This window comes from Geotrypetes seraphini, chromosome 11, assembly GCF_902459505.1.
Source record: "Geotrypetes seraphini chromosome 11, aGeoSer1.1, whole genome shotgun sequence".
Taxonomy (NCBI): Eukaryota; Metazoa; Chordata; class Amphibia; order Gymnophiona; family Dermophiidae; genus Geotrypetes; species Geotrypetes seraphini.
In genome coordinates, this window is record NC_047094.1 from 128,665,227 (window position 1) to 128,690,798 (window position 25,572).

At 44.9% G+C, this 25,572-nt stretch overlaps 1 protein-coding gene across 2 annotated transcripts in view; it reads right to left on the reverse strand.

Annotated features, from left to right (window-relative positions):
- SCN1B (sodium voltage-gated channel beta subunit 1) overlaps positions 1-25,339 on the reverse strand; it is a 177,507-nt gene extending 152,168 nt beyond the window's left edge. Inside the window, exon 1 of one of the 2 annotated variants that reach the window (XM_033914797.1) lies at positions 23,839-25,330. In XM_033914797.1, coding sequence (XP_033770688.1) covers positions 23,839-23,881 — 43 coding nt within the window. In that variant the 5' untranslated portion in view covers positions 23,882-25,330. Of the gene's footprint in view, positions 1-23,838 lie in introns of both variants that reach the window. The other variant, XM_033914798.1, reaches the window with a different exon arrangement.
- Positions 25,340-25,572: the final 233 nt, after the last annotated feature.

The following is a 25,572-nucleotide window of genomic DNA, read 5'->3' on the forward strand; positions in this document are numbered from 1 at the left end:
GGGCAGTTTCAGCCTGGGTAAATTAAAATTTATTTAGAGATATCTCTATACCAATCATTAATATGCCGGAATTGACAGGCCATCGCAAAAATATGAATATTCAAGAGCCCCAAGCTCCCTTTGTCTCGAGGAGATACCACTATTTTGTAGGCTATTTGCCATTCCAGATAAACTTGTTTAAGGCACGCACTATGAGTTTGTGGGTTTGAGTAGATAAGAAAATAGGAAGCATTTGAAAAAAGTAAAGCCAGTAAGGTAATAATAACATATTAAATAAAGCAATTATACCCAGTAAAGACAGAGGAAAAGTGCTCCATACCAAAAATTTGTGCTCCATAAACTGCATGCGAGATTTTATTTAGATAGCATACAACTTAGATAGATCACAAGGTATCCAGATACTGATATATTTTATGCCATCTTCTGCCCAAGTTAAGGGGAAGTCTCCACGTCACAGAGAAGGAAGCCCTGCTAGTGAGCAGTGTCATGGCCACATGTAGGAAGATACTTGTATTTTGCGGCTCTCCTTCAGCTCATTTGGTTTCAAAGTGACTCCTGCTTAAAAATTAGTAAAGACCACTACTCTACGGCCTCTCATCCTCTCACAGTCCCAGTTCAATTTCTGTCTCTCCTTCTCTTGCCTCTGGGAATTTCTTCTCTTACCCTCATCACATCTTCTATTGCCTCTCTTTCACCATCTTCTTAATGCCATTTCCACCCTCACTCATCCCTTCAGAGATCTATCCCTTCGCTCTCATACCCCTCTACAGTATCTCCAATTCTTTCAAATACCTCTCATCCTCTCTCCAATCTTCCAGATCATTCACACTATGTTTCAATTTATCCCACTCATACTTACAGCTCACAATACAGCCCTATTCAAACCTACCAACTGCCACCATCCCCTTGAAATTCCTACTCAGGGTTCAATGCACAGAACATAGTGGAAAACACCAGGTTAGAAGTGATTTTCATTTGCAGGGCAATGCTCAACACAAACAGCATGCAAATTATATGTACACTGTGTTGAGAATCATGGTGAAAGGGGAAAGAACAGTGCCTGGTGCCTGCACAGAAGAGCTGAACAGTAGGTGCAGCTTTTGTGCACAGGCCCAATAGAGTGCAGGGCTGTGATTGCTGGAGCTCCAAAAAGATAAGCAGCATCAAGGGCAAAAAAGAAAACCAAAAAACCATTCCAGCTGCAGCTAAAGCTTCTTTTGCAATATAGCAAGTTTGGAAGACTTTTTTTAAGGTCCATGGTGATATGATGTGTCTGTGAGGCACGGGACACATGAACACAACATAGGAACATCAGAATTTAAAATGCTTGAATTTGAGCAGTTTGCTTGAAAAGTGCACCTACCAGAGAAAAGTCACCAACAGCTCCAGATCTGCCAGAAATGTTTGCATTGTAAAAGGTGGGCATTCCTTGTTGTGTATTACACAGAGTGCTAATTTTAATACTACTGAGCTCCTTGTAATTCATTTGCATAGGATTCTAGGTAGCTGCTACCATGATCAGTAAAAGCCACCGAGAACCCTTTTGTGCATTAGAAGCTAGACTGGCCACAAGTCTTACTTGCACAGTAAGCTTTTGAGCATCCGCCCCTCAGCCTTTCCCATCCATAATTCCCGGCCCAGCCCCTCAGCATTCTCCCAATCATCATGTCCAATATCTTCTGAGATGCATCCATCTTCTGAGCTTTCCTTCTCCCCACACTCCAAATCATTTCTCTCTTCTTCTATGCTGCCCTCTCTCCATCTTTAGCTATTTCCCTTCCTCCACTGTCTCTCCAAATTCCATCCTTGAGACACATATCTGTAAGCTGGTCCAACTGGGCTCTGGTTTTAGCCGTGCTAGTAGGTTTCATGGCAGCTTTCTTCTCCTTCACAGAGGGGCCGCTGAGTTCGATCCTCAGGGTTCTGTGTCTACAAAGCCCAGCATAGTTCAATCATCAGTCTCAACCACACAGCTGAAACAGACAATGTTTGAATTGCATAGGTCTCTGTAAACACAGAACCCTCCAATTCAAACTAAATAGTTGGAATCATGCAGCCTCTTCTCTCTGCAAAGGAAGAAGGACATGCCATGAGACCCATTGCTGCTGCCAGAACCACAGTCCCAGCAAGGCCAGTTTTCTAGTAGTGACTGCAGGGCCATCCAAGGGACTGTGGTGCCCCAAGCCAACTTTTGCAAATGCACCCCCTCTCCAACCTTCCAATCTTGTGCCCAGACTGTCTCCAACCTTGCAACCCCCTCTCCAACCTTCCAATCTGTTCCCACTGTCTCCAACCTTGCACCCTCCTCTCCAACCTTCCAATCTGTGCCCAGACTGTCTCCAACCTTGCACCCCCCTCTCCAACCTTCCAATCTGTGCCCAGACTGTCTCCAACCTTGCAACCCCCTCTCCAACCTTCCAATCTGTTCCCAGACTGTCTCCAACCTTGCACCCTCCTCTCCAACCTTGCAATCTGTGCCCAGACTGTCTCCAACCTTGCACCCCCCTCTCCAACCTTGCAATCTGTGCCCAGACTGTCTCCAACCTTGTACCCCCTCTCCAACCTTCCAATCTGTTCCCAGACTGTCTCCAACCTTGCAACCCCCTCTCCAACCTTCCAATCTGTGCCCAGACTGTCTCCAACCTTGCACCCCCCTTTCCAACCTTCCAATCTGTGCCCAGACTGTCTCCAACCTTGCAACCCCCTCTCCAACCTTCCAATCTGTTCCCAGACTGTCTCCAACCTTGCACCCTCCTCTCCAACCTTGCAATCTGTGCCCAGACTGTCTCCAACCTTGCACCCCCCTCTCCAACCTTACAATCTGTGCCCAGACTGTCTCCAACCTTGCACCTCTTCTCCAACCTTGCAATCTATGCTCAAACCATCCAGTAACCCAACAGCCTGACCCCTATCTAGGGTGTGTGGCCACTGACTAGGCATCACTACCTGCCTGCTTCCCTCCCCCCAACCTGTGATCCAGTATCTCCCCCTCTACCTCAAATCTCCCCCTCATAATGGACTACGTGAGGTACTGATAAAGGGTTTCAAAATCCCAGTTTGACATTTATATCTCTAGAAATTTGAATTTTGGCATCCTGGGACAGGGCCTCACCTGGTCCACAGGCTGAGCCAGCCCTGGTTGTCTGCTTCTAGCTGAGGTGTACAGAGGGGTTGCAAGTCTATTTTGTGGGGTGGCATTTGCAGTCCTAGGCCTGTAGCAACACATTATCAGATTAGAAACAGAACAAGAACTTGAACCCTTCTAGCAACAGCCTGAAAATTGTGCTTTAACTATTTGTATGTATTGTATTGAGTTGAATTAACTACCTTCCATACCCACAAATTTATTAATGAGAACTTTAACTGTCAGTCTTCAGGTAGAGCCCAAGACTAATATTTTTTTATTATAATCAAATAAAAAACAGATCAAATCTCCTCCACCAAAGGGATAAGTCAATATATGTGAAATAGAAAGTACGCTCCTTTAGTGAATCCATGCTATGTTAGTGATAATACTGCATCATACACTCTGTTACTAAATCAATATCCTATCAGTCCAGTGTATGTTGACAAGTAAAGCAGCACCTTATCAGTATTATTGATGTACCTTTCATAAATCAGTACTCTTTAATCATTGTTATTGGTAAAGTGTACTCTCTTTCTTAGTGTTACTGGAGCAGGCCTTTTCAGTATTATCAATGCAATATGTGCTGCTTTGGTACATCAGTGCCTTGTCAATATTAGTGCAGTGTGCTCTCCTTTGGAGCAGATCAGTGTTTCTTCAGCATTATTATTAATGTTGGGTGGGCAGATGAGAGTCTGAGGATAGAGTAGCTGGGGAGAGGGGTGTCTAAACTGATGCACAATCCTAGTTTGCTCTCAGAGGTCTCGGCAGTAGTACACAAACATTGCTTCTCTCCCGGAAGTAAAGTGTTTAATTATAAATTGCAGCTTCAGTTACTCTGCAAAGCAGAAACCCATTAACTAGAGAGTCATGTCCTCAGGGAACAGGAATCAATCTTCTTCCACATTTGGAAGAATGACAGGTATTCACCTCCACCCTCTTCACCCCTAAGTGCTGAACCTGCAAAGAGCAGAGGGATAGATGGACATCTTTCTGTGTAACACCACAGCAAATTGGCCTACAGATCTCTTTCTGCAAGGCTACTTAGCGACTCTGTTTCGAGAAGAAGACCTTAAATCAGTCCTGGCTCTTTAGCTGCCTCCTATTGTACTTTTCTATCTGTATTGCTGATGGCTAGGGTTATCAGATTTTCCTTCAGGAAATCTAGACCCATGGCAATGCCCTCAGGACCGCCAAGTTCCACCCATAGCCCCATCCCCAGACAGCATCCACGCATGCGTGGAAATGACACAATGATGTCACCCGTATGTGCGCGCGACATCACCATGTTGCGTCCACGCATGGCAGATGCGGAAGCCCCTTCCCAATGCGATGTCGGGAAGCTTTTCAAAACCTGAACAAAGTGCTGGGTTTTGAAAAGCCATCCGGACCCCCGGACATGTCCAGAGAAATCCGGACGTCTAGTAACCCTACTGATGGCACATGGAAGAAGCAGAACAAAAAATTCCAAAATGCAACAGGGTTCTATGCAGTGGCGTACCTAGCATAAGTGACACTCGGGGCCCATCATTTTTTGGCACCCCCCCATCTGTACAAAAAACATGATTTTTAGTAACAAGCCACATGTCACACATGAGTACCTAGGAAAAGGCAGCATCTTACATACTGCAGTGAGCAGTACAACATCAATACACCCATTGTAAAACTAAACAAGCCAGACTAGTACATATCAATCCTACACCGTCAATCCTAACAGAAAACCATGTCTTTTGAACACACAGAACACAGAAAACACCTTCACCTAGTATGGAATATGTCATCACAAACTAACCCCTCCCCCCTTTACAAAACTGTAGTGTGACTTTTAGCCACGGTGGTAAAAGCTCCAACACTCATAGAATTCTGAGCATCAGAGCTGCTACCACCACGGCTGGCGCTAAAAAATGCTCCACAGTTTTGTAAAAGGGGGGATAAAATAGAAATACATAGACAAAGGTTAAATTGAACCAGCAAGAAGCTGGACTCTGCATACAATGCAACACCACAGAAACAGTGACACAGGTCTCCTAAAGCAATAGATAAATAGAAAATTTTTGTTCTACCTTTGTCTTCTCTGGTTTCTGCTTTCCTCATCTTCTTGTTACTCTCTTCCTTCCATCCACTGTCTCTCTTCTCTCTGCATCTTCCATTTGCTCTGTTACTGTGCCTCTCCCTTTCTCCCTCCTTCCAAATTGGTCTGGCACCCATCTTCTTCCCTCCGCTTCTCCCATAGTCTGGCATCTCTGTCTTCTTCCCTGCCAGCGTCTTCTCCCAACTCTCTCTTCCCCATTTCCCTTCAGCGTTTTCTCCCCACTCTCTCTTCCCCATTTTCCTGCAGCATCTTCTCCCCACTCTTTGTTCCTCATTTCCCTTAAGCATCTTCTCCCCACTCTCTGTTCCCCATTTCCATTCAGCATCTTCTCCCCCCTCTGTCTTCCCCATGTGCTTTCAGCGTTCTTCTCCCCCCTCTGTTTTACCCTGTTTTCCTCTCCACCCCACCTTTTCTTCCTTTCTCCCCCCCTGCCCCTTACCTTCGTGGCGCTTTCTCCCCCCCCTCCCCGACCCGGACAACAGGCCCGGTCCAACAAACCTCCCTGCCCTGTGGCCGGCGATGTCTAAACTGCCTTCTTACAGCAGCCGGAGTGTTGTAGTTGCATATGGCTGCTGTAAAGGTTGTCTCTGATGCAACTTCCAGTTGCATCAGAGATGACCTTTACGGCAGAAACACGCAACTTCAATGCTCTAGCTCAGGGGTGCCCACACTTTTTGGGCTTGCGAGCTACATTTAAAATGACCAAGTCAAAATGATCTATCAACAATAAAATTTTAAAAATACCCACAAAGCACACTGTACGCTGAGAAAATGTTAATTATCATTCCTATTCTGGGGGGTTTTCAAAGAGGTCAAGGCAGATGACTCTATGCACTGTCACCTCAGTAACAACCATACAAAAATAGACAAATACCCCCCCTCCCTTTTTACTAAAGCACAATAGCAGTTTTTAGCGCAGGGAGCTGCGCTGAATGCCCAGGGCTGCTCTCGACGCTCATAGGCTCCCTGTGCTAAAAAACGCTATTGTGGTTTAGTAAAAGGGGGGCCATAGTGCAAAATAAAGAGAGCAGATATAAATTCAGACACATTTTGATCACTAAATTTAAAATAAAATCATTTTTTCTACCTTGCTGCCTGGTGAGTCTCTGGTTGCACTTTCTTCTTTTGACTGCATCCAATCTTTCTTCCCTCCTTTCCTTCCTCCCTCCCGTGGTCTGACATCTTTCTCCTTTCCTTCCTCCCTCCCGTGGTCTGGCATCTCTATCAGCCCCTTCCCTTGCTTCCCTTGGATGTCTGGCATCTTTTCTCCCCATCCCCGCGTTCCAGCATCTCTCTTACCCTCCCCATGCTATTCCTCCCCCCTCCTCCCCCGGCAGGATCCGGTGCTTGTTCATTGTTCTTCCCAGCAGCACTGCTGCAACTCTTCGGGCCACTGGCAGCATGAATGAAGTAAACATGCTGCCTTCAGTGACCCAGTTCTGGCCTCCTTTTTTTTTTCAGTGACACCTTCTAAAGCCGCCGCCACCCCAAGCTCGTCTTCCCTGTGTCGGGCCGACCAGCCTTCCTCTCCCTAACGTCAATTCTGCCGTCGGAGAGAAAGTTCCGCCCAGCTAGGCAGCGATTGGCTGGCCCAAACTTCCTCTCCGACGGCATAATTGACGTCAGGGAGAGGCAGGCTGATCGGCCCGGTAGAGTTTTCCGGACCTGGCCGGCTGTACACCCCCCCCTAAGGCTGCACCTGGGGCGGGCAGCACCTGGGGCGGACCACCCCCCCTTAGTATGCCACTGGTTCTATGTTCAAACAGGAATAATCCTAAAGAGCTTGCAGGAACCAAGTCACTTTGCAGCTGTGCTTCGATTAGCAGAGGTTCAACTACCAGTTAATTCAAGGTCATCAGAATTCAGTCCTGGTCTTACCCTATCACATCTCCAAACTTGCTGTTCTTAAAGAAACAGGAACTACAGGTCCATAGATGCAATGGGGGATAAATCCAAGACTGGATCTGTCAAGCTAAGGATGAAACCAATTCAGAATCCAACAGATTTGCATAGACCAGCAGTTCCCAAGTCTTGTCCTGGAGGAAGCCCAGCTAATCAGATTTTCAGAATATACATAATGAATGTGCATGAGATTGATTTGCATATACTATTTCCTTGGTATGCATAAATCTTTCTCATGGATATCCTGATAATCTGACTAGCTGGGGCTCCCTCCAGGACAAGTTTGAGAACCCCTACCTTAAGGGAACCTAATGCTCTGAATCAGTTTGTTTCCTGTGCATGAGAAATTATTGCAAAAGTTTACCTCTCTAGAAACACAGAAGCACTGTGGTAAGCAAATTAATGGAAATGCTTTTAAAACAGAGAATGGCAAAGTTTCTGGAATCCAGTGGATTACAGTATTGGAGGCAACATGGCTTCACTGATCAATTTCTTTGACTGGGTGACCAGAGAATTGGATAGAGGGAGTGCGCTAGATGTGGTGTATTTAGGTTTTAGCAAAGCCTTTGACTGTGTTCCACACAAACTTCTAATAAATAAACTGAGTGCCCTCGGGATGGGCCCCAAAATGATGGGCTGGGTCGGTAACTGGTTGGATAGAAGACAGAGGATAGTGGTCTTTGCAGGTAATACCAAAATCTGCAATAGAGTAGACACCCCGGATGGTGTGAACAACACGATGAAAGACCTAGCAAAGCTTGAAGAATAGTCTGAAATTTGGCAGCTAAAATTTAATGCTAAGAAATGCAAGGTCATGCATTTGAGCTGCAAAAATCCAAGGGAACGGTACAGTTTAGAGCAGCGGTCTCAAACACGCGGCACGCGGGCCGCATGTGGCTCTACAGGTTTAATTTGCGGCCCGCAGTCTGAAGGCATCATTCTCTTCCTTTTGGAGCAGCAGCCGGCTCGTTCGCTCAAAGCCGCGGGTTGGCGGCTCCTTGCGCTATCCACTCCTGCATCGGAAGCCTCTCTGATGTCACAACATCAGAGAGGCTTCAGACGCAGGCGCGGATCGCGCAAGGAGCCACCACCCGCGGCTTTGAACGAACGAGCCACCAGACACGCTGCTGCTCTAGTGGCGTACCAAGGGGGGGGGCGGTCCACTGTTCTCTTCCCTGCAGGGCCGACCAACTCTGGCGGCCCGATGTCAATTCTGACGCCGAGAGGACGTTCTGGCTAGCCAATCGCTGCCTGGGTGCCCGGAACGTCCTTTCTGACGTTAGAATTGACATCGGGCAGCGAGAGTTGGTCAGCCCCGTGCAGAAGAGAAGCAGGGAGATGGCCTGTTCCCGATAGCGGCAGCAGCCTATTCCGCGGCGGCGGTGGCATGGGGGAGGGCAGGAAGGAAGGAAGAAAGAAAGAAAGAAGGTGGGATGGGGACAGGGAGCCAGAAAAAAAAGCAAAAAATGGGGCACGGAATCAGAGAAAGAAAGAAAAAGTTGGGGGAGGGAATGAGGTCTGGAGGAGAGGAAGCATACAGGAGGCTGAAAGAAGGGAAGAAGTATTGGGTGCACAGTCAGAAGAATAAAGTGCAACCAGAGACTGATGAAATTACCAATCAAAGGTAGAAAAATGATTTTATTTTCAATTTAGTGATTGAAATGTGCCAGTTTTGAGAAAGAAAAGATATTAAACTTTAAATGTGAGTGCTGCAGAAAAAATAGAGTACTTGGAGGGCCGCAGAAAAAATAGTTAATGTCTTATTAAAGAAATGACAATTTTACATGAGGTAAAACTCTTTATAGTTTATATGTCTTTCCTTTTAACTGTTAAAGGAAAGTTTTATAAACTATAAAGAGTTTTACCACATACAAAATTGTCATTTCTTTAATAAGGCATTAACTATTTTTTCTGCGGCCCTCCAAGTACCTACAAATCCAAAATGTGGTCCCGCAAAGGGTTTGAGTTTGAGACCACTGGTTTAGAGGGTGAAGAACTTATGTGTACGACAGAAGAGCGGGACATCTGTGTGATTGTATATGATGATCTTAAGGTGGCCAAACAGGTTGAAAAGGTGACGGCAAAAGCTAAAATGATGCTATGGTGCATAGAAAGAGGTATAGCTAGTAGGAAAAAAGAAGTATTGATGACCCTGTATAAGACTCTGGTGAGACCTCATTTAGAATATTGTGTACAATTCTGGAGGCCTCACCGTGGGGTTTAGCGCCAAAGAAAGGGATCTGGGTGTCATTGTAGACAATACGATGTAACCTTCCGCCCAATGTGCAGCAGCGGCCAAAAAAGCAAACAAGATGCTAGGAATTATTTAAAAAGGGATGGTTAACAAGACTAAGGATATTATAATGCCTCTGTATCATTCCATGTTGCGCCCTCACCTGGACTATTGCATTCAATTCTGGTCTCCTTACCTCCAGAAAGATATAGCAGCACTAGAAAAGGTTCAAAGAGCAGCGCAGTGTTCTCCCAAGGGACTTTTAGCCGGGCACTCTGCTCGGCTAATTTAGATGACCGTCCGGATATCATCCTATGTGAATTCTGCTGCTGCCGCCGCTGCTCAACATTTAAAAAAAAAACACAACGGCTTAGAGAACTTATGCTCCGGGGCTCTAACGTGTGCATGCGGGCTTCCCTTCTCTTCCCTCCGAAATCGGAGGTTATATCGGGGGAGGTGGGGGGAGTGGAAAGGAAGCCAGCACGCACATGTTAGAGCCCCGGAGCATGCGTTCGCTACGGGCTAAGGCAGGAGACAGATCAGTGAAGCTTACAATTTGCTGTTCTTGCTGCCGGATCCTGCCTACTTTCTGTTTCCGCGAAGGCAGGATCTGGCAAGATTTCTCCCAATAGGTCGATCGTGATCTTGGGCCGATCAGCCTTTCTCTCCCCGATGTCAATTCTGCCGTCGGAGAGGAAGTTATGGCCAGCCAATCGCTGCTTGGCTGGGCCGGAACTTCCTCTACAATGGCAGAATTGATGTCGGGGAGAGGAATGCTAGTCGGCCCGAAGCAGGGAAGCAGGGAGAGCTTGGGGCGGCGGCGGCTTTGGGGCCTGTTATCCGATGGCGGCGGCAGTGGCAGTGGCTTGGGGGAGGGCAGGAAAAAAGAGGGCAGGCAGGGAGACAGAAGGAAAGAAGAGAAACAGAAAAAAAGAAAGGGGGCATGAAGAGAGAAAGAAAGGGCAGGGAGAGAAGAAGAAAAAATTGGGGGAGGGAATGAGGTTTAGAGGAGAGAAAGTATACAGGCTGAAAGAAGGAAAGAAGGATTGGATGCACAGTCAGAAGAAGAAAGTGCAACCAGAGACTCATGAAATCACCAGACAACAAGGTAGGAAAAATGATTTTATTTTAAATTTAGTGATCAAAATGTGTCTGAATTTATATTTGCTGTCTATATTTTGCACTATGGCCCCCTTTTAATAAACCGCAATAGCGGTTTTTAGTGCAGGGAGCCTATGAGCGTCGAGAGCAACGCTGGGCATTCAGCGCAGCTCCCTGCGCTAAAAACTGACATCGTGGTTTAGTAAAAAGGGAGGGGGGTATTTGTCTATTTTTGTATGGTTGTTACTGAGGTGACAGTGCATAGAGTCATCTGCTTTGACCTCTTTGAAAAAACCCTGGAATAGGAATGATAATTAACATTTTCTATGCGTACAGTGTGCTTTGTGTTTTTTTTTAATTTTATTGTTGGTAGATCATTTTGACTTGGTCATTTTAAAAGTAGCTCGCAAGCCCAAAAAGTGTGGGCACCACTGCTCTAGAACATCGCTCTTTAGTTTTATCAAGTGGTGCAGTGAGGGGGCCAGCACTTTACATCTTATCACCTCATTCTTTCTTTTTTCTCCTCATGTACAGTACGGTTCTTTATTCTAAGCAGCTCTGGCACTAACAGTACTACGGGTGCCTTATGCTACTTTCACTACCACTTGCAGTTAGGTTCGACATTTTATCATGGTTTTGGTTTTTTATTTAATTTTTCATCAATATTTTCATTTATTTATTAAAGCAGCCTTTTTTAACAGCCCGATGCCCCTCCCCTATCAGTGTGCATCCAATCCACTGCCAACACTTTTTTTGGCGCCTCTTTCAACGGATCAAATATCATAGCCACACTGTCGCATGTTCACATTTATTCTGTGTACGAGTTTATCTCATCAGTGCAGAGACCTTTTCGGTAAGTCCATTTTACTCTCCCTTTTTTACTTTCGAGTGCTGTAGTTTTATTCTTTGGTTTTAGTAGAAGCTCATTTGTACAATAATTTAGATCTTTCCCAGGTTTCACTTTTCATCTACCCGGTCAGCTTGTCTTTGAGCTACTATCAGTTTATGCTTTCAAGATACACTCTGTATTATCAGCTGTTCATTTTCCATACGTTTACTTTTGCCCTGTTTAGGTCTATATATCTAGGCATACTGTTTGTAACCAGCCATCATTTTAAGTATGTATATGCCCTATTTTAGGGGGGGTTAAGTTCTTTTAGCATGTTATTTCATTAATTCTGAGTTCGATGTTACAATATGTTGTTCTTGGTTTTTGGTTTACACATTCATAGGAGATTCATTTATTCATAGGAGATTTGACCCAAGGACTTAGAGGAAAAGTATCACTGTTTGCCGACGATGCCAAACTATGCAACATAGTTGGCAAAAGCAGTGTGCCTGACTTTATGACGCAGGACCTAAGACAGCTTGAACAGTGGTCATCAACTTGGCAGCTGGGCTTCAATGCTAAAAAATGTAAAGTAATGCACCTAGGCAAAAAAAATCCACACAGAACTTACACACTAAATGGTGAAACCTTGTCCAGGACCACGGTGGAACGTGATTTAGGAGTGATCATTAACGACGATATGAAGGCTGCCAATCAAGTAGAGAAGGCATCGTCCAAGGCAAGACAAATGATGGGCTGTATCCGTAGGGGTTTTGTCAGCAGAAAACCTGAAGTCATAATGCCGCTGTACAGATCCATGGTGAGACCTCATCTCGAGTATTGTGTTCAATTCTGGAGACCACACTACCGAAAAGATGTGTTGAGAATTGAGTCGGTTCAGCGAATGGCTACCAGGATGGTTTTGGGGCTCAGGGAACTCACGTATGAAGAAAGGTTAAAAAGACTGCGGATGTACTCACTGGAGGAGCGAAGAGAGAGAGGGGACATGATTGAGACCTTTAAGTATATTACTGGGCGTATAGAGGTGAAAGATGATATCTTCAGTCTTACAGGGCCCTCAGTAACCAGAGGACACTCGCTGAAAATCAGGGGAGGGAAATTTCAGGGTGATGCGAGGAAGTACTTCTTCACTGAAAGGGTGGTAGATCATTGGAACGAGCTGCCTCAGAGGGTGATTGAGGCCAGCAGCGTGTTAGATTTCAAGAGAAAATGGGATATTCATGTGGGATCTCTAGGAGAGTAAGAATCAGGGAGTGGGTCATTGGTATGGGCAGACTCGATGGGCTATAGCCCTTTTCTGCCGTCAATTTCTATGTTTCTATGTTTCTATTATTTATTCTTTTCTATGACATGTTCGCATCGCAATTTTACTCAAAAATATAAATAGGTATCCATATTTCCATTCAAGTTTCATCACGGTGCTCTGGTTTTGGCTCCAATATTTATCACTTCCGTCCACCAGGTCTAGCTATCCGTTACCGTCTCATATTTTAAAGACTCACTCGTTATAATTAGCAGTGATCCACACTTCTCTTCTTAATGGACATGTCCGATTTTAGCATTTGAATCTTAGTACTATGGGTTTGGTCTTTTCTGGTTTCGTTTCTATAGTCTGCTTTTCGTCTGGAGTCTTTTGAGTTTAGAATTACATTTTATGACATATTTTTGTGGTTATAATTGTATGACGTCTAAATCGGTCAAGTTATCCATTATTTTTATTATTTTTTGTCCCCTCATACAGTGGCAGACTGCCCCGGGTGCCAGCTCTAGGGGGGTACACAGCCAGCTGGATCCAGAACCTTCCGAGCTGCTCTAAATGGCACCTGCACCTCAGCGCGGCTGCTGTACTAATTCCGAAGCAGAATTGGCAGCCGCATTGAAGTGCAGAAAGGTCCCACAATGACTGCATTTTCCGCCTCTGCCTCCAGAAGACGTAAGTGACGTTGGAAGGGGTGGACCGGCAGCTGCAGTCATTGCGGAACCTTGCCGCAACTCCCTGCGTCTGCCGGCCCACCCCCTCCAACATCACTTACATCTTCAAGAGGCAGAGGTAACAGAAGCAGTCATCATGGGACCTTGCTGGTTTGGAGGGAGAGAGGAGCATAGAAGGGTGGTGGAGGGAGAAAAAGGGGGTCAGGGTGGTATGGAAGGGTGGTGGAGGGAGAGAAAGGTGGAAGATGCTGATGGAATTGGTGTGCAGGGAAAGGAGAGAGAGACATAAGGGGGAAGGATACTGGATGGAATTGGGTTGGAGGGAAAGAAAGGGGGCAAATGCTGTGCCTCAACTAGTTGCCTCCCTCTGGTAGGTGTTTACCTTCTGGCCAGCTCCCTCCTCCTCACTGCCACATTTGTTTCTGTGCAAAAAACCGTGGGTAGCGTCGTCGTCCTATGCCTGAACTGGAAGCGTTCTCTCCAACATCACAATTTCAGAGGTAAGGCTTCCGGATGAGGCATGGGACATGTGAGGAGCCGCTGCATGCAGCTTTGTGCACAGAATCCCAAATGCGGCAGTGAGGAGGAGGGAGCCGGCCACAAGGTAAAACACCGGGGGCAGCAATGAGGAAAATATTGCATCGCCCTCAAGCCGGTGCACAGTCACTGCGGGCCGCATAAAACGGCCAGGCGGGCCTTGTGTTTGACACATGTGGTCTAGAGCAGTGTTCTACAACCTTTTTACACCTATGGATCGTCAGAAATAAAATAATTATTTTGTGGACCGGCAAACTACTAAGAATGAAATTTTTTTTTTAAAAACCCATCACCGTCCCGTTCCCATGAGCTCGGTCTTGCAAACCATCTGATTTCATCTGCACAAGCCTCAAATAGTTATGATTTTATATTGAACATATTTTATTAAAGTATAAAAACAATATTCTGTACAATTGTCATTTTATAAATACAAATAATACAGGGCAAGGATCAACAAAACCCCCGTGTCCCCTCCCCTTCACATACATCCCCTCTACTATCAAGAAAACTGAATAAGCCAATTTACAGAATGCTACACAAATATCATGCTAACAAAATACCGCAGTCACACATGGCAGGAATGGTTTTAGGGGGAGTGCAACTGCCCCTTGGTCAGAGAGAGCCCTAAGCCATCTGGAAGCTAAAGAAGCACTGCCTGGGCTTTACACTCCACAGTTATGTCTAACATCAGCTCTAGCAGGATACATATTTCAAATCTGATATATTCTAATCACAAGATAGAAATAAAAAAAATTTTTTCTACCTTTTGTCGTCTCTGGTTTCTGCTTTCATCATCTTTTTCTGCCCCTTCCAGCCACTGTCTGCCCTCTCCCTTCTTTCTATGCCCCTCTCCCCTTTCCATCCAGCCTGTTCCCCCCTCTCTCCTTTTTACATGATTTATTCTGCTCTCTTCATTTTTATCTCTCCTAGCATCTTTGTCCCTCTCTCCTTATTTCTCAGCTGACCCCCTTCCCAGCATCAATCTCTCTCTACTTTCTCATTCTTCTGTCTCTCCCCTTTCCCTCATCTGATCTCTCCATTCCATCCTGACTCCTTTCCCTCTTCTAATCTCCCTGCCAAATGTTTCCTTCTATTTTCCTCCTCCCCTGTCCAGCAGTACCCCTTCTCCCTTTCCTCCTCCCCTTATCCAACAGTAACTCTCTTCCCTTCCCTTTCTCTTCTCCCCTGTCCAGCAATACCCCCTTCCCCTCTCTTGTCCAGGAGTACCTCTTCTCCCTTCCCTCCTTCCCTCTCCAGCAAATATTTCCTCTCTTTAGGCTAGCAGCAGCTCGATGTGCTTTTAACTTTGGCACACAGCATCATCGAAGCGGGCCGGCCTAGCAAAGGCCCCAAGGCTGTCTTATGAAACCGCAGCTAAACTACTGCTTAGGGGCAGTTGTGTGCCAAAGTTAAAAGTACACAGCTGCTGGTCTGGGTGTATGGTGACAAAGGCAGGAGGCATGCGTGGCAGGAGTCCTGGCATACATGGTGGAAGGCAGGAGGCCCGGCATAGCGATGGCAACAGGAAGTTGCACGTCAGCTGACACAGGCACCTTTTGTTGTGGCGGGGACCCGAATCCTTCACGGACTGGCAAGGTTTTTTTGCAGACCGCCACCGGTCCACAGACCGGCGGTTGAAGAACACTGGTCTAGAGGAAGGCTACTAAAATGGTCAGGGACATACTCAAAGATCTCAATATGTATACAGTAAAACCTAGGATTGCAAGTAACTTGGTTTACAAGTGTTTTACAAGACAAGAAAAATATTTGATTAAATTTTAACTTGATATACAAGCAATGTCTTGCAATACAAGTACATGTAGTATACACATATCACAACTGAGCCAATGGTTCTTCTCTCTCTGACGCTGCAGGAGTGTAGTGACTGTTCTAAACGAGCGAGGTCTTGTAATACAAGTACTTATAGTATTTTATATTAAAGATCTTGGGTTGTGGAATAAATCGTCAGAGTTTCCATTATTTCCTATGGGGAAATTTGCTTTGATATACAAGTGCTTTGGATTACAAGCATGCTTCTGGAACGAATTATGCTCACAAACCAAAGTTTTACTGTACTTTGAAGGAAAGGCAGGGGAGGGGCGATAAGATAGAGACGTTTAAATATGTGGCATATATACACATGAGGCGAGTCTCTTTCATTTGAAAGGAAGTCCCAGAGGGAGAGGGCATGGGATGAAATTAAGAGGTGATAGGCTCAGGAGTAATTTAAGGAAATACTTTTTTTTGCAGAAAGGGTGGTAAATGCATGGAATAGTCTCCCAGTAGAGGTGGTGGAGACCAAGACTGTGTCTTAATTCAAGAATGCATGGGACAGGCATGTGAAATCTCTTAGGGAGAGGAAACAGTGGATGCTGGGGATGTGCAGACTGGATGGGCCATTTGGCCCTTATCTGTCCTCATGTTTCTATGTTTCTACTGGACCCCTCAATATATAACGTGGGCCCTATTTGCACGCTCAGATTACAGAATACCAGTACTTATGCACACAAATGTTACAGATGTACAGGCAAGTTGGGCACTAAGCAGTATTCTATGATCTTAGAGCACAACTTACATAGTGTGCAAATGAAAGGGGCCATTCATGTGGGTAGAGAATGAGTATCTCCCAAATTTACATCCACATTATAGATAGTGTCATCAAAAGAAATTGTACAATTTGATATCTACCAGTGAGCCTTCTCAGGATTCCCCACGCTCTGGAATTTATTCCCAAAGAGGCTATGTCTAACTCCAGATTATCTCCACTTCAGAAAGCAAGTGAAAGCCTGGCTCTTCACCCAAAGCTTTATTACACAGCCCTCACCGCTGCAGGTAAAGCAGCCACTGTCCCCTGCTCGCCGGTGCGCGAGTTTCGCCCCGCCTCCTCCCCACAGCCAGCCAGGAGAGGAGACTTTTTCTTCAAAAACAAGCGGCGGGATTCCAGCCCTCACCACTGCAGGGAAAGCAGCCACCGTCCCCTGCTCGCCGGTGCGTGAGTTTCGCCCCGCCTCCTCCCCACAGCCAGCCGGGAGAGGAGACTTTTTCTTCAAAAACAAGCAGCGGGATTCCAGCCCTCACCACTGCATGGAAAGCAGCCACCCGCATAAACGGCGCGCAGCCTTTCTGCACGCCGGCTAAGGCGCACGGCAAAGGCGTGTGCGCCTTAGCAAGCGCCTTTGCGAAGCGTCTGCGCGAAGAGACGAAGAACACTGAACAAGAAATCACAATCACCCCAGCAGCCGACTCACTGACTTGCATCAAACCCTCAATTGAACCCAGCTGTAGTACCAGTCTAGAAAGGCTCAAAGGTAAGGAGCCATCTCCTTTATTCTTCTCTCCAGTCTCAAACACTAGAAACCTCATCAGGTCCCAATACTACTAATTCTCCAACCCGGCATATAGCCCTCAAAAGAGCACAGCTACAATCCCAGCCCAGTAGGGTTGAAATAAAGGAAACCGACCTCTCCCCCCACTCCAAATTCTCTAAACCAGAACCCAATTCAGGCCCTAACTCCGCCAACTCCACTATACCCAACAGACCACCTACCACTCCAGGTTAATACCCCCTCTTCTTTACCTTACCACCACCATACTACTCCTATCTTCCTCCAATATAGCTCCAGACCTTCCCGGAGCCTCCACCTCCCACCCAGCTCTCAGCAAGAGGAAGAACCTCCTCCTCATTCAATCACAATGTCACCCCACACACCAAAAATAATGCATATCCTCCTACTTTTCTTCCTGATCTTAACAAATTGGAAAACAGCAGGGTACTATATCTACCCTATCCCTATTATAACAGAATCCTACAGACATATCCAACCACCCAGGAAACTCCACTCACCAAGAAATCTGATAGACTGTTCAATGTTCACCCAGAATAGCATCCCCCCAACTGGGGAAAAAGACCTCCTCCTAAGCCAAGAATAACAACTCTCAACCCCAATCCACAACCAAGAAACCTCCTCTACCCTAAATGTACCTCCATCCCTCGTACAATATTCACCTCAATAGCCTGTGCATATATGAACATAAGATCGATAGGCCCAAAGGCTGACCTAATAAAGGACTGGATAGTCAAAGAACAGCTTGGTTACCTGTTCCTAACCGAAACCTGGCTAACCTCCGACTCAGACCCCAGCATAACAGAATTCTGCCCTAAGGAATACAAATTAGAGTTGGTCTGCCGAGAAAAAAAGCAAGGGGGAGGACTGGCCATCCAAAAACAACATTAACATAAAAGTTCTAGATAAACACTCTACCCCCTACTTGGATCTTCTAGCCTGCCAACTATCTGATGACAAACTCAAAGGCACCATGATCTGCATTCTCTGCTACATATCTCCAGGAAAATGGATCACCTCAAAACATCTACTTGAAGACTTCATCTTCCGGAACTCTCTAATATCAACACACAACCTGCTCCTTGGAGATATAAACCTCCACCTAGAAGACCACTCCTCCAAACAAGTTGAAAGTATACTCTCATACCTCAAAGCATTATCCTACCAGATTCTCAAACCCCAACCAACACATGAAAAAGGCCACCAACTAGATATTGCCGCTTACATGTCCCAAAGTCCTCACATACCTGAAATTCACATCTCAAACGGGACCTGGCACCCCTCTCTCTGGTCAGATCATTATAAATTCACCTTTAACATCAAGTGGGCTCAATGCAAAGACAAACATCAACCCCACAAAACCCCCTTCAAAACCTGTCAAAAAATAGAACCTACTACTTTCTGGGACAAAGCAGACCACGCAATCAAATCCATAGACCCTATAGAATTCATACCCCAATGGTGAACTGTAAGCGAAACAATCCTAAATGAGCTAGCACCAGTAAAATCAAAACACAGAATCTGCAGACAGTCTGATAAATGGTTCGACACCGAACTTCTCCAACTCAAAAGGCATTGCAGACAACTAGAAAGAGCCTGGGAAAAAAAAAATAACCAAGATCAAACAAAAATAGCATGGAGAAGCCTAATAAAACAATATAAGATCAAACTCAAGGAAAAACGAAAAGCTTACTACTCTAAACTGGTAGGCCTGGAGGCCCTAGACACAAAATAACTATTCAACCTAGTAAAAAACCTCACTGACACCAAACCTTTCCTATCCACACAAGGAAACCACCCACCTACAGCTACCCATTTGCAGACCACTTCAAAATCAAGATTACCTCAATCAGGTCTACCTTCAACAACACACGCACTCACCTCAACGAGATAACAACAAACCCTTTAATAGGAGAAGCCATTGCAGCAGATAGGACCTGGATAGATTTCCCAGCAGTCCACTGGACTGATATGATTCGACTCTATAAAAAATACAGCCTAGCTTCATGCGACCTGAACAACTGTCCCACGTATCTGATAGCAAATGCCTCCCCCAAATTTAGAGCTAGCCTCATGCAATGGATCCAAACCACACTCACAGAAAGTCAATTCCCACAGGACCTAGGAGAAATCATAATCACCCCAATTGTGAAAGACCATAAAGTCCCAATAGATATCCCCACCAACTACAGACCCATCGCTTCAATACCATTTTATGTTAAACTAATAGAAGGACTAGTTGCTCAATACCTCACAAACTACCTTCTTCACCCCTCTCAATCAGGGTTCAGAACCAATCACAGTACGGAGACTCTACTAGTAGCCCTACTAGACACAGCCAGACAGTACCTTAGCAAAGGCAGAAGGATGTTACTCATTCAACTTGATCTCTCTGCAGCATTTGACCTAGTTGACCACCTCATCCTACTACTCGAAACCATAGGGATATCGGCAGGGTATACAACTGGTTCCATGGATTCCTTAAATCAAGAACATACAGAGTAAAGTCAAACGATCTTAAATTAGAATCCTGGTCTAACCCCTGTGGAATCCCACAGGGCTCACCACTTTCGCCAACGCTCTTCAACCTCTTTATATCCTCCCTAGGGACCACCCTAGATAACCAAAATGTAACATCATTCAGCTACGCAGATGATATCACCATACTCCTACCCTTCGATTCACCATATCCCACTTCAATAGAAAAACTGGAAAAAACACTAGAAGCAGTGGAAAAATGGATGATAGTCCACAAATTGAAACTAAACTCAGAGAAAACAAAATTTCTTCTGCTCAAAAAGGACAAAACCCCTTCCATCACAGAACTAGAAATAAATGCCACCAAATACCCAATACAGTCCTCTCTTAAACTCCTAGGAGTAACAATGCTGCACTATGCAGGTCCAAATCAACAAGACTACCCAGAAAGCATTCTTAACCATGTGCAACTTACGAAAAATTAGAAAATTTTTCGATAAAAAGAAATACAGGCTCATAGTCCAATCCCTAGTCCTAGGTCTAGTGGATTATTGCAACATCCTCTATCTACCATGCCCAGCAAACTTGATAAAACTACAACAGACTATACAAAACACGGCTCTCAGACTGATCTACTTGCTAAGTAAATATGACCACATCACTAATGCCTTCCTAGACTCACACTGGCTACCAATACAAGCACGAATTCAATTCAAATTATACTGTCTATTATTCAAAGCAATAAATGGCACTGCTCCTACCTACCTAAACAACCGCCTAATTCAAAACCTTACTACCAGACAAAGGAGAACTCAGTCCCCATTTACCTTCCCCCCACTCAAAGGTACTCAGCGCAAGAAGATGTATGACAACCTACTAACAACGCAAGCAGCGAAACTTGACCACACCATCTCCAACTTACTGACAACGAGCGACTTTAAATCATTTCACAAAGAGATTAAAACTCTGCTTTTCAAAAAATGTATCCAGCTGTCTTAACTCTTCCCCCTGCCCCCCCCCTTGTAAATTCCCCCCCAAAAAAATCTCTTCCTCTTTTGCTACTTCATTCTCCTCAAAGTCCCATCCATGTAAACAACTCCCTAAATTGCAATTCTCCAGGAAATGTAAACAAATCCCTAAATTATAATTCTCCTGGACTTGTCCAGTTATTTTTATTTATTTATTTATTTTTCTTCTTTTGCAATTCAAAAATCCTAAATTGTATTCTCCTAGAAATGTCCAGCTAGATTCTTTTGTAAACCGCCTAGAACTGCAAGGTACGGGCGGAATAGAAGTCATTAATGTAATGTAATGTAATATACAGTAGGTGCTAGCTTGCCACACATACTAACTAAATCAGTTCCTTATACCTTGTTTAACTGTATAAACAACTTGCCTCCCATCTGTTTATCCCAAAGCACTCTGTACCACCCATCTTGTCCTCATCTAATATCTGCATTTGACCCCTTGGCTATAAGATAAACTGTTTTTTAGAAAAGCATTAGTGTTTGTGCTTATGAGATGCTTAATAAGTATAATACATAGGGAGACAATCTCTCTTACTTGAATTTCAGGATGGAGTCGGTCCAAAGGAAGGCTACTAAAATGGTGTGTGGTCTTCGTGATAAGGCGTATGGGGACAGGCTTAAAGATCTCAATCTGTATACTTTGGAGGAAAGGCGGGAAAAGGGAGATATGATAGAGACATTTAAATACCTATGTAATATAAATGTGCATGAGTTGAGTCTCTTTCATTTGAAAGGAAACTCTGCAATGAGAGGGCATAGGATGAAGTTAAGACAGTGGTCTCAAACTCACGGCCTGGGGGCCACATGCAGCCCGCCAAGTACTATATTGAGGCCCTCGGCATGTTTATCATAATCACAAAAGTAAAATAAACAGTTTCTTGATCATATGTCTCTTTAGCTATAAATGACAATATTATTATTAAGACTTAGCCAAAAAGAGAGATTTATAAACTATAAAAAGTTTTACCTCATGCAAAATTGTCATTTCTTTAATAAGACATTAACTATTTTTTCTGAGGCCCTCCAAGTACCTACAAATCCAAAATGTGGTCCTGCAAAGGGATTGAGTTTGAGTTAAGAGGTGATAGGCTCCGGAGTAATCTGAAGAAATACTTTTTTACGGAAAGGGTGGGAGATGCGTGGAACAGTCTCCCGGAAGAGGTGGTGGAAACAGAGACTGTGTCTGAATTCAAGAGGGCCTGGGATAGGCACGTGGAATCTCTCAGAAAGAGAAAGAGATAATGGTTACTGTGGATGGGCAGACTAGATGGGCCATTTGGCCTTTATCTGCTGTCATGTTTCTATGTTAATAATATATTTTTGAAACTATTTCATGGTAGTCCTATTATTAAGTTTCAATTTACTGATTTTAACTCTTACCTCATTCATTGTATTTATGTTTATATTTGGTCTTTTTACTACAGTTATGCTGTTTAAAAAATTTATGTTGGATTATACCTGCTATATACCACCTTGGGGAATATCTTTCTATAGGTGGTTAATAAATCTCAATAAATAAAATAAATTTACATGCTAAATTGCTGCATTTGGGTGCATTCAAGGCAAAAGTGAGCATGCCTAAATGTGTGTAAATGCCAGCACACACTTGTATTCTAATATAGAATCTGGGGACCCTGAATCCTGGTATAAACTTTGTGCTTAGCACCCAGCATTTTGGCACTTAACTTTATAGAAAGTACTTTATAGAAAGTACAGAAGATACATAAAAGTGCCGAGTTACACTAATTTCACAGTGCATCAAGATAAGGATGTCTGAAATCCAGGACTAGCCAATGATCTCCTGCCTGGAGCTAAGGACCTTGACAACTTAAGACACACTGGGAAAGAGACAGAGATACAGAATGGTACTGCAGCAAACAGAAGGAAGGTGCCATACTGAGCAAAAGAGAAAGATGGGAAAAATTAGATAAATAGGATATAGTGATAGAAGATAGACAAGGTAACAGAGAAAAAACAGGGAAAGAAAGAGAAGGGAGAGAGGGCAGGAGAAAAGTGTTGCAGATCGAGACATTGAAGAAAACAGACAACAGGCAAAAGAGCTGGAGGAAGGGAAGAGCAAAATGTTCTGTCACCTGCATCTCTCTCTGCGTTTCCCCATTCCCCTCCCCACCCCCATGAGACAAGGAAGGCTTTCAGAAACACTAATACGTGCCTCACACATATTTCACACATACATGTATGTGTATGCATGTAAGTATATATATATATAAACTGTGTGCCTGAATGTATGTGTATATTGTGGACTGGGAGGGTACATGATCACCTGTGTACATCCGTATAAATTCAACTAATAACCACCTGACCTGGCTCTTTAGAGACAGCAAAAACACAGTATTAACTCGCTCTCTGCTCTGGAGATGTTAATTTACCATGATTTGAAATTATTCCCCCGAGGCAGGAACTCTTTGATGAAGACATAATTTGACTTAATTCTAAGAGTGTGAAGTTTTTCATTATCTCTCGTTAAATGAAGCATGGGGTGAGCCTACATATCCCAGGATGCACTGACAGAATCCACTTATTCCTGACCAGTCAGCAGAGTGCTAGATACACACTAACTATCCTACCTCAGAGATGACAAATTACCCAGTTCCAGGCTGGAGATTTTGAGCCAATTCTTGCAGAACTGATTTCAATGGGTAGGATCATTCACTACAAATCCCACAGTGCTTTGAAATATAAACGCAAAACCAGGACTGGTCAAAGTGTCTCCATCCTGGAACTTGGTATCTCTGCTACCCTGGGAGACTGTAATTTTTTGTACACCGTTTTGATTCTAAGCGGTATATAAATTTTTTTAAATAAATAGTCATTTAGATTTTTATACAGAGTTATCAGACTGATTCAATGTCACTAAGGACACAGAGTGAGCCCAAGTTGGGTCTGCCCCATTGCACTGTTAACTTGTAGATGCTGCTCTTCTTAGAGTAAATGGAATCCCTGCTGTCTCAGCAGAAATAGCAAGACTCTAAAGCTTTGTGGTATTAAAAAAAAAAAAATCTAAAATCATGGCTAATCAGGGTCATTTGGCAAAACACGGAAGGATCTGAACAAGGCTATTATTACACAAGAAAAGCATTCAGCAATCCACAAACAAGAACATGGAGACTCCCTCACAAGGGAGGAATCCAGATGGTCTTAGCTTAGCACTCCTCTCAACAGCTTTCTCCTCTTAAAGACTGCCAGTCTTACTCACCAGACATGAGGCAAAGCAGAAGGATCTGTGCTGAGCAAGGCATGTTTCAACCAAAGAGCAAACTCAGTCACTAGTCACACAAACCTTGGCCAATCAAATGGGGTTCCAGCCTTCTCCAAAAAGGCCTCAACCGCTCCCCAACCTTTAAAAGTGGCGTCTCTTAAGTTTTTTGGACACCTTTCCGTCCTCCGAACTGATATCTGCAGTTTTTCCCTTTACAGTCCAAGTCCCCTCCTTCCCTTTCAATTAGGTGGTAACTGATCCCCCCTTCAAGAAAGATATTTATAGCCGGGTGGAGGAGGGAAGGAGCAATAACGGGGGTCCGCCAAAGCAGGCGGATAGCTTTGATAGCTCTTTCACTGACTGTTCACTCTTTTTCCCATTCTGGCTTCAGGTCCACCGCTGTGAAGCGTCGGGGAAACTGCCTCGTGTGACCAAAGAGAAACTCCTGAGCTTTGCCGCCAGAGGGAAAAAATCACGTCAGCAGGACAGAAGAAGGTAGCGAGAAGTTTTTAAGAAGGGCAGCCCCCAGAACCCGGGAATCTTCTCGCTGGCTCTCATCACAAAGTGGATCGGACGGCCACACTTTCTGTTCCTCAGGCGGCAGCAGCACTGCTGTGGCCGGCGCTCTTCGCTTCCACCGTCGGAACAATCCGCCAGCACGAGCTCACGCGCACCACCATGAGACACCCTTAATCGCCGTCACCTCTATAGGCCATCCGTGACCGCTATAAAAGATGTGCCGGCCTCGGCGGGTTAGCGAGCGGCATCTGCCGGAGATCACCTACGTGGATACTTTACCGCAGCAGCTTAATCTCAAATGTGTTTTCGGCTTGCTAGGCTAAAACGTCTTCCTTTTTTTTTTTTTTTTTTTTTTGCGGCTTATCGTCGCCTTCTGATTTGTGCCGGGGCTCCAACAGTTTGCTTGCGGATAACAGCTACAGCGCTGGCACTCTAATAAATCCTTGTGTAATGTTAATCAAATATGTGCTGCCCAAAGAAAGCTAGTAAAGATAATCTGGGTAAAATAAAGTATAATCTTTCTTTCTGGAAATCGTAAAGGAACTTAAGTAGCTTTTTTAAAAAATAAAAATAAAATTAATTTTCTTTGTCTGGCATTTTCCGAAATCGGGAAAGTCGGTGTTAACTTTAATCGCGGCAGATCGGAGTAAATGAAAGCTGCACGCTGTTACTATCCCGGAGGGTTAAGGGCCACTTCTGCGGCGCTTGTTGGCCTTTTAAAAAGCAGGCTCTTCTTCCCTAGCGAAGCGGATCAGTCACGGTCTCCCTAAAAGCTCTTCACCTCCTCTCTGCCTCATTCTCTCTCACTAAGTTCTTTCTTGCTTCTCGCTGTTCGTATCAGTCTCTCACAGCAAAGCCCAGATCTACCTTGGGAGGGAGCGGCAGACCTATTGTGCACACTCCCGGGTGTCTTTGCTTTGCCCGAGAAGACTCACGCTCCCCTTTCCTTTGCAGAGAGCAGCGCGGGCTCTGCAGAGCAGCGAAGATGCTGCAGCGGGGAGGGGGAGGGAGGATGCGCGCGCGCGCGGGGGAGGAGGAGGCGGCGAGGAAGAGCTGATGCATTGCAGCATCCTCCTGAATCGTGCGGCTCTGCGCTGGGAGCCAAAAGAAATCCAGCACTTTCACTGATTTGTCATCACTTTCACTGATGAGTTGGGCCGTCTTCGCTACACCACTCAGGATTTCTTTAACCAGAAACAGAAAGCTGAGCTG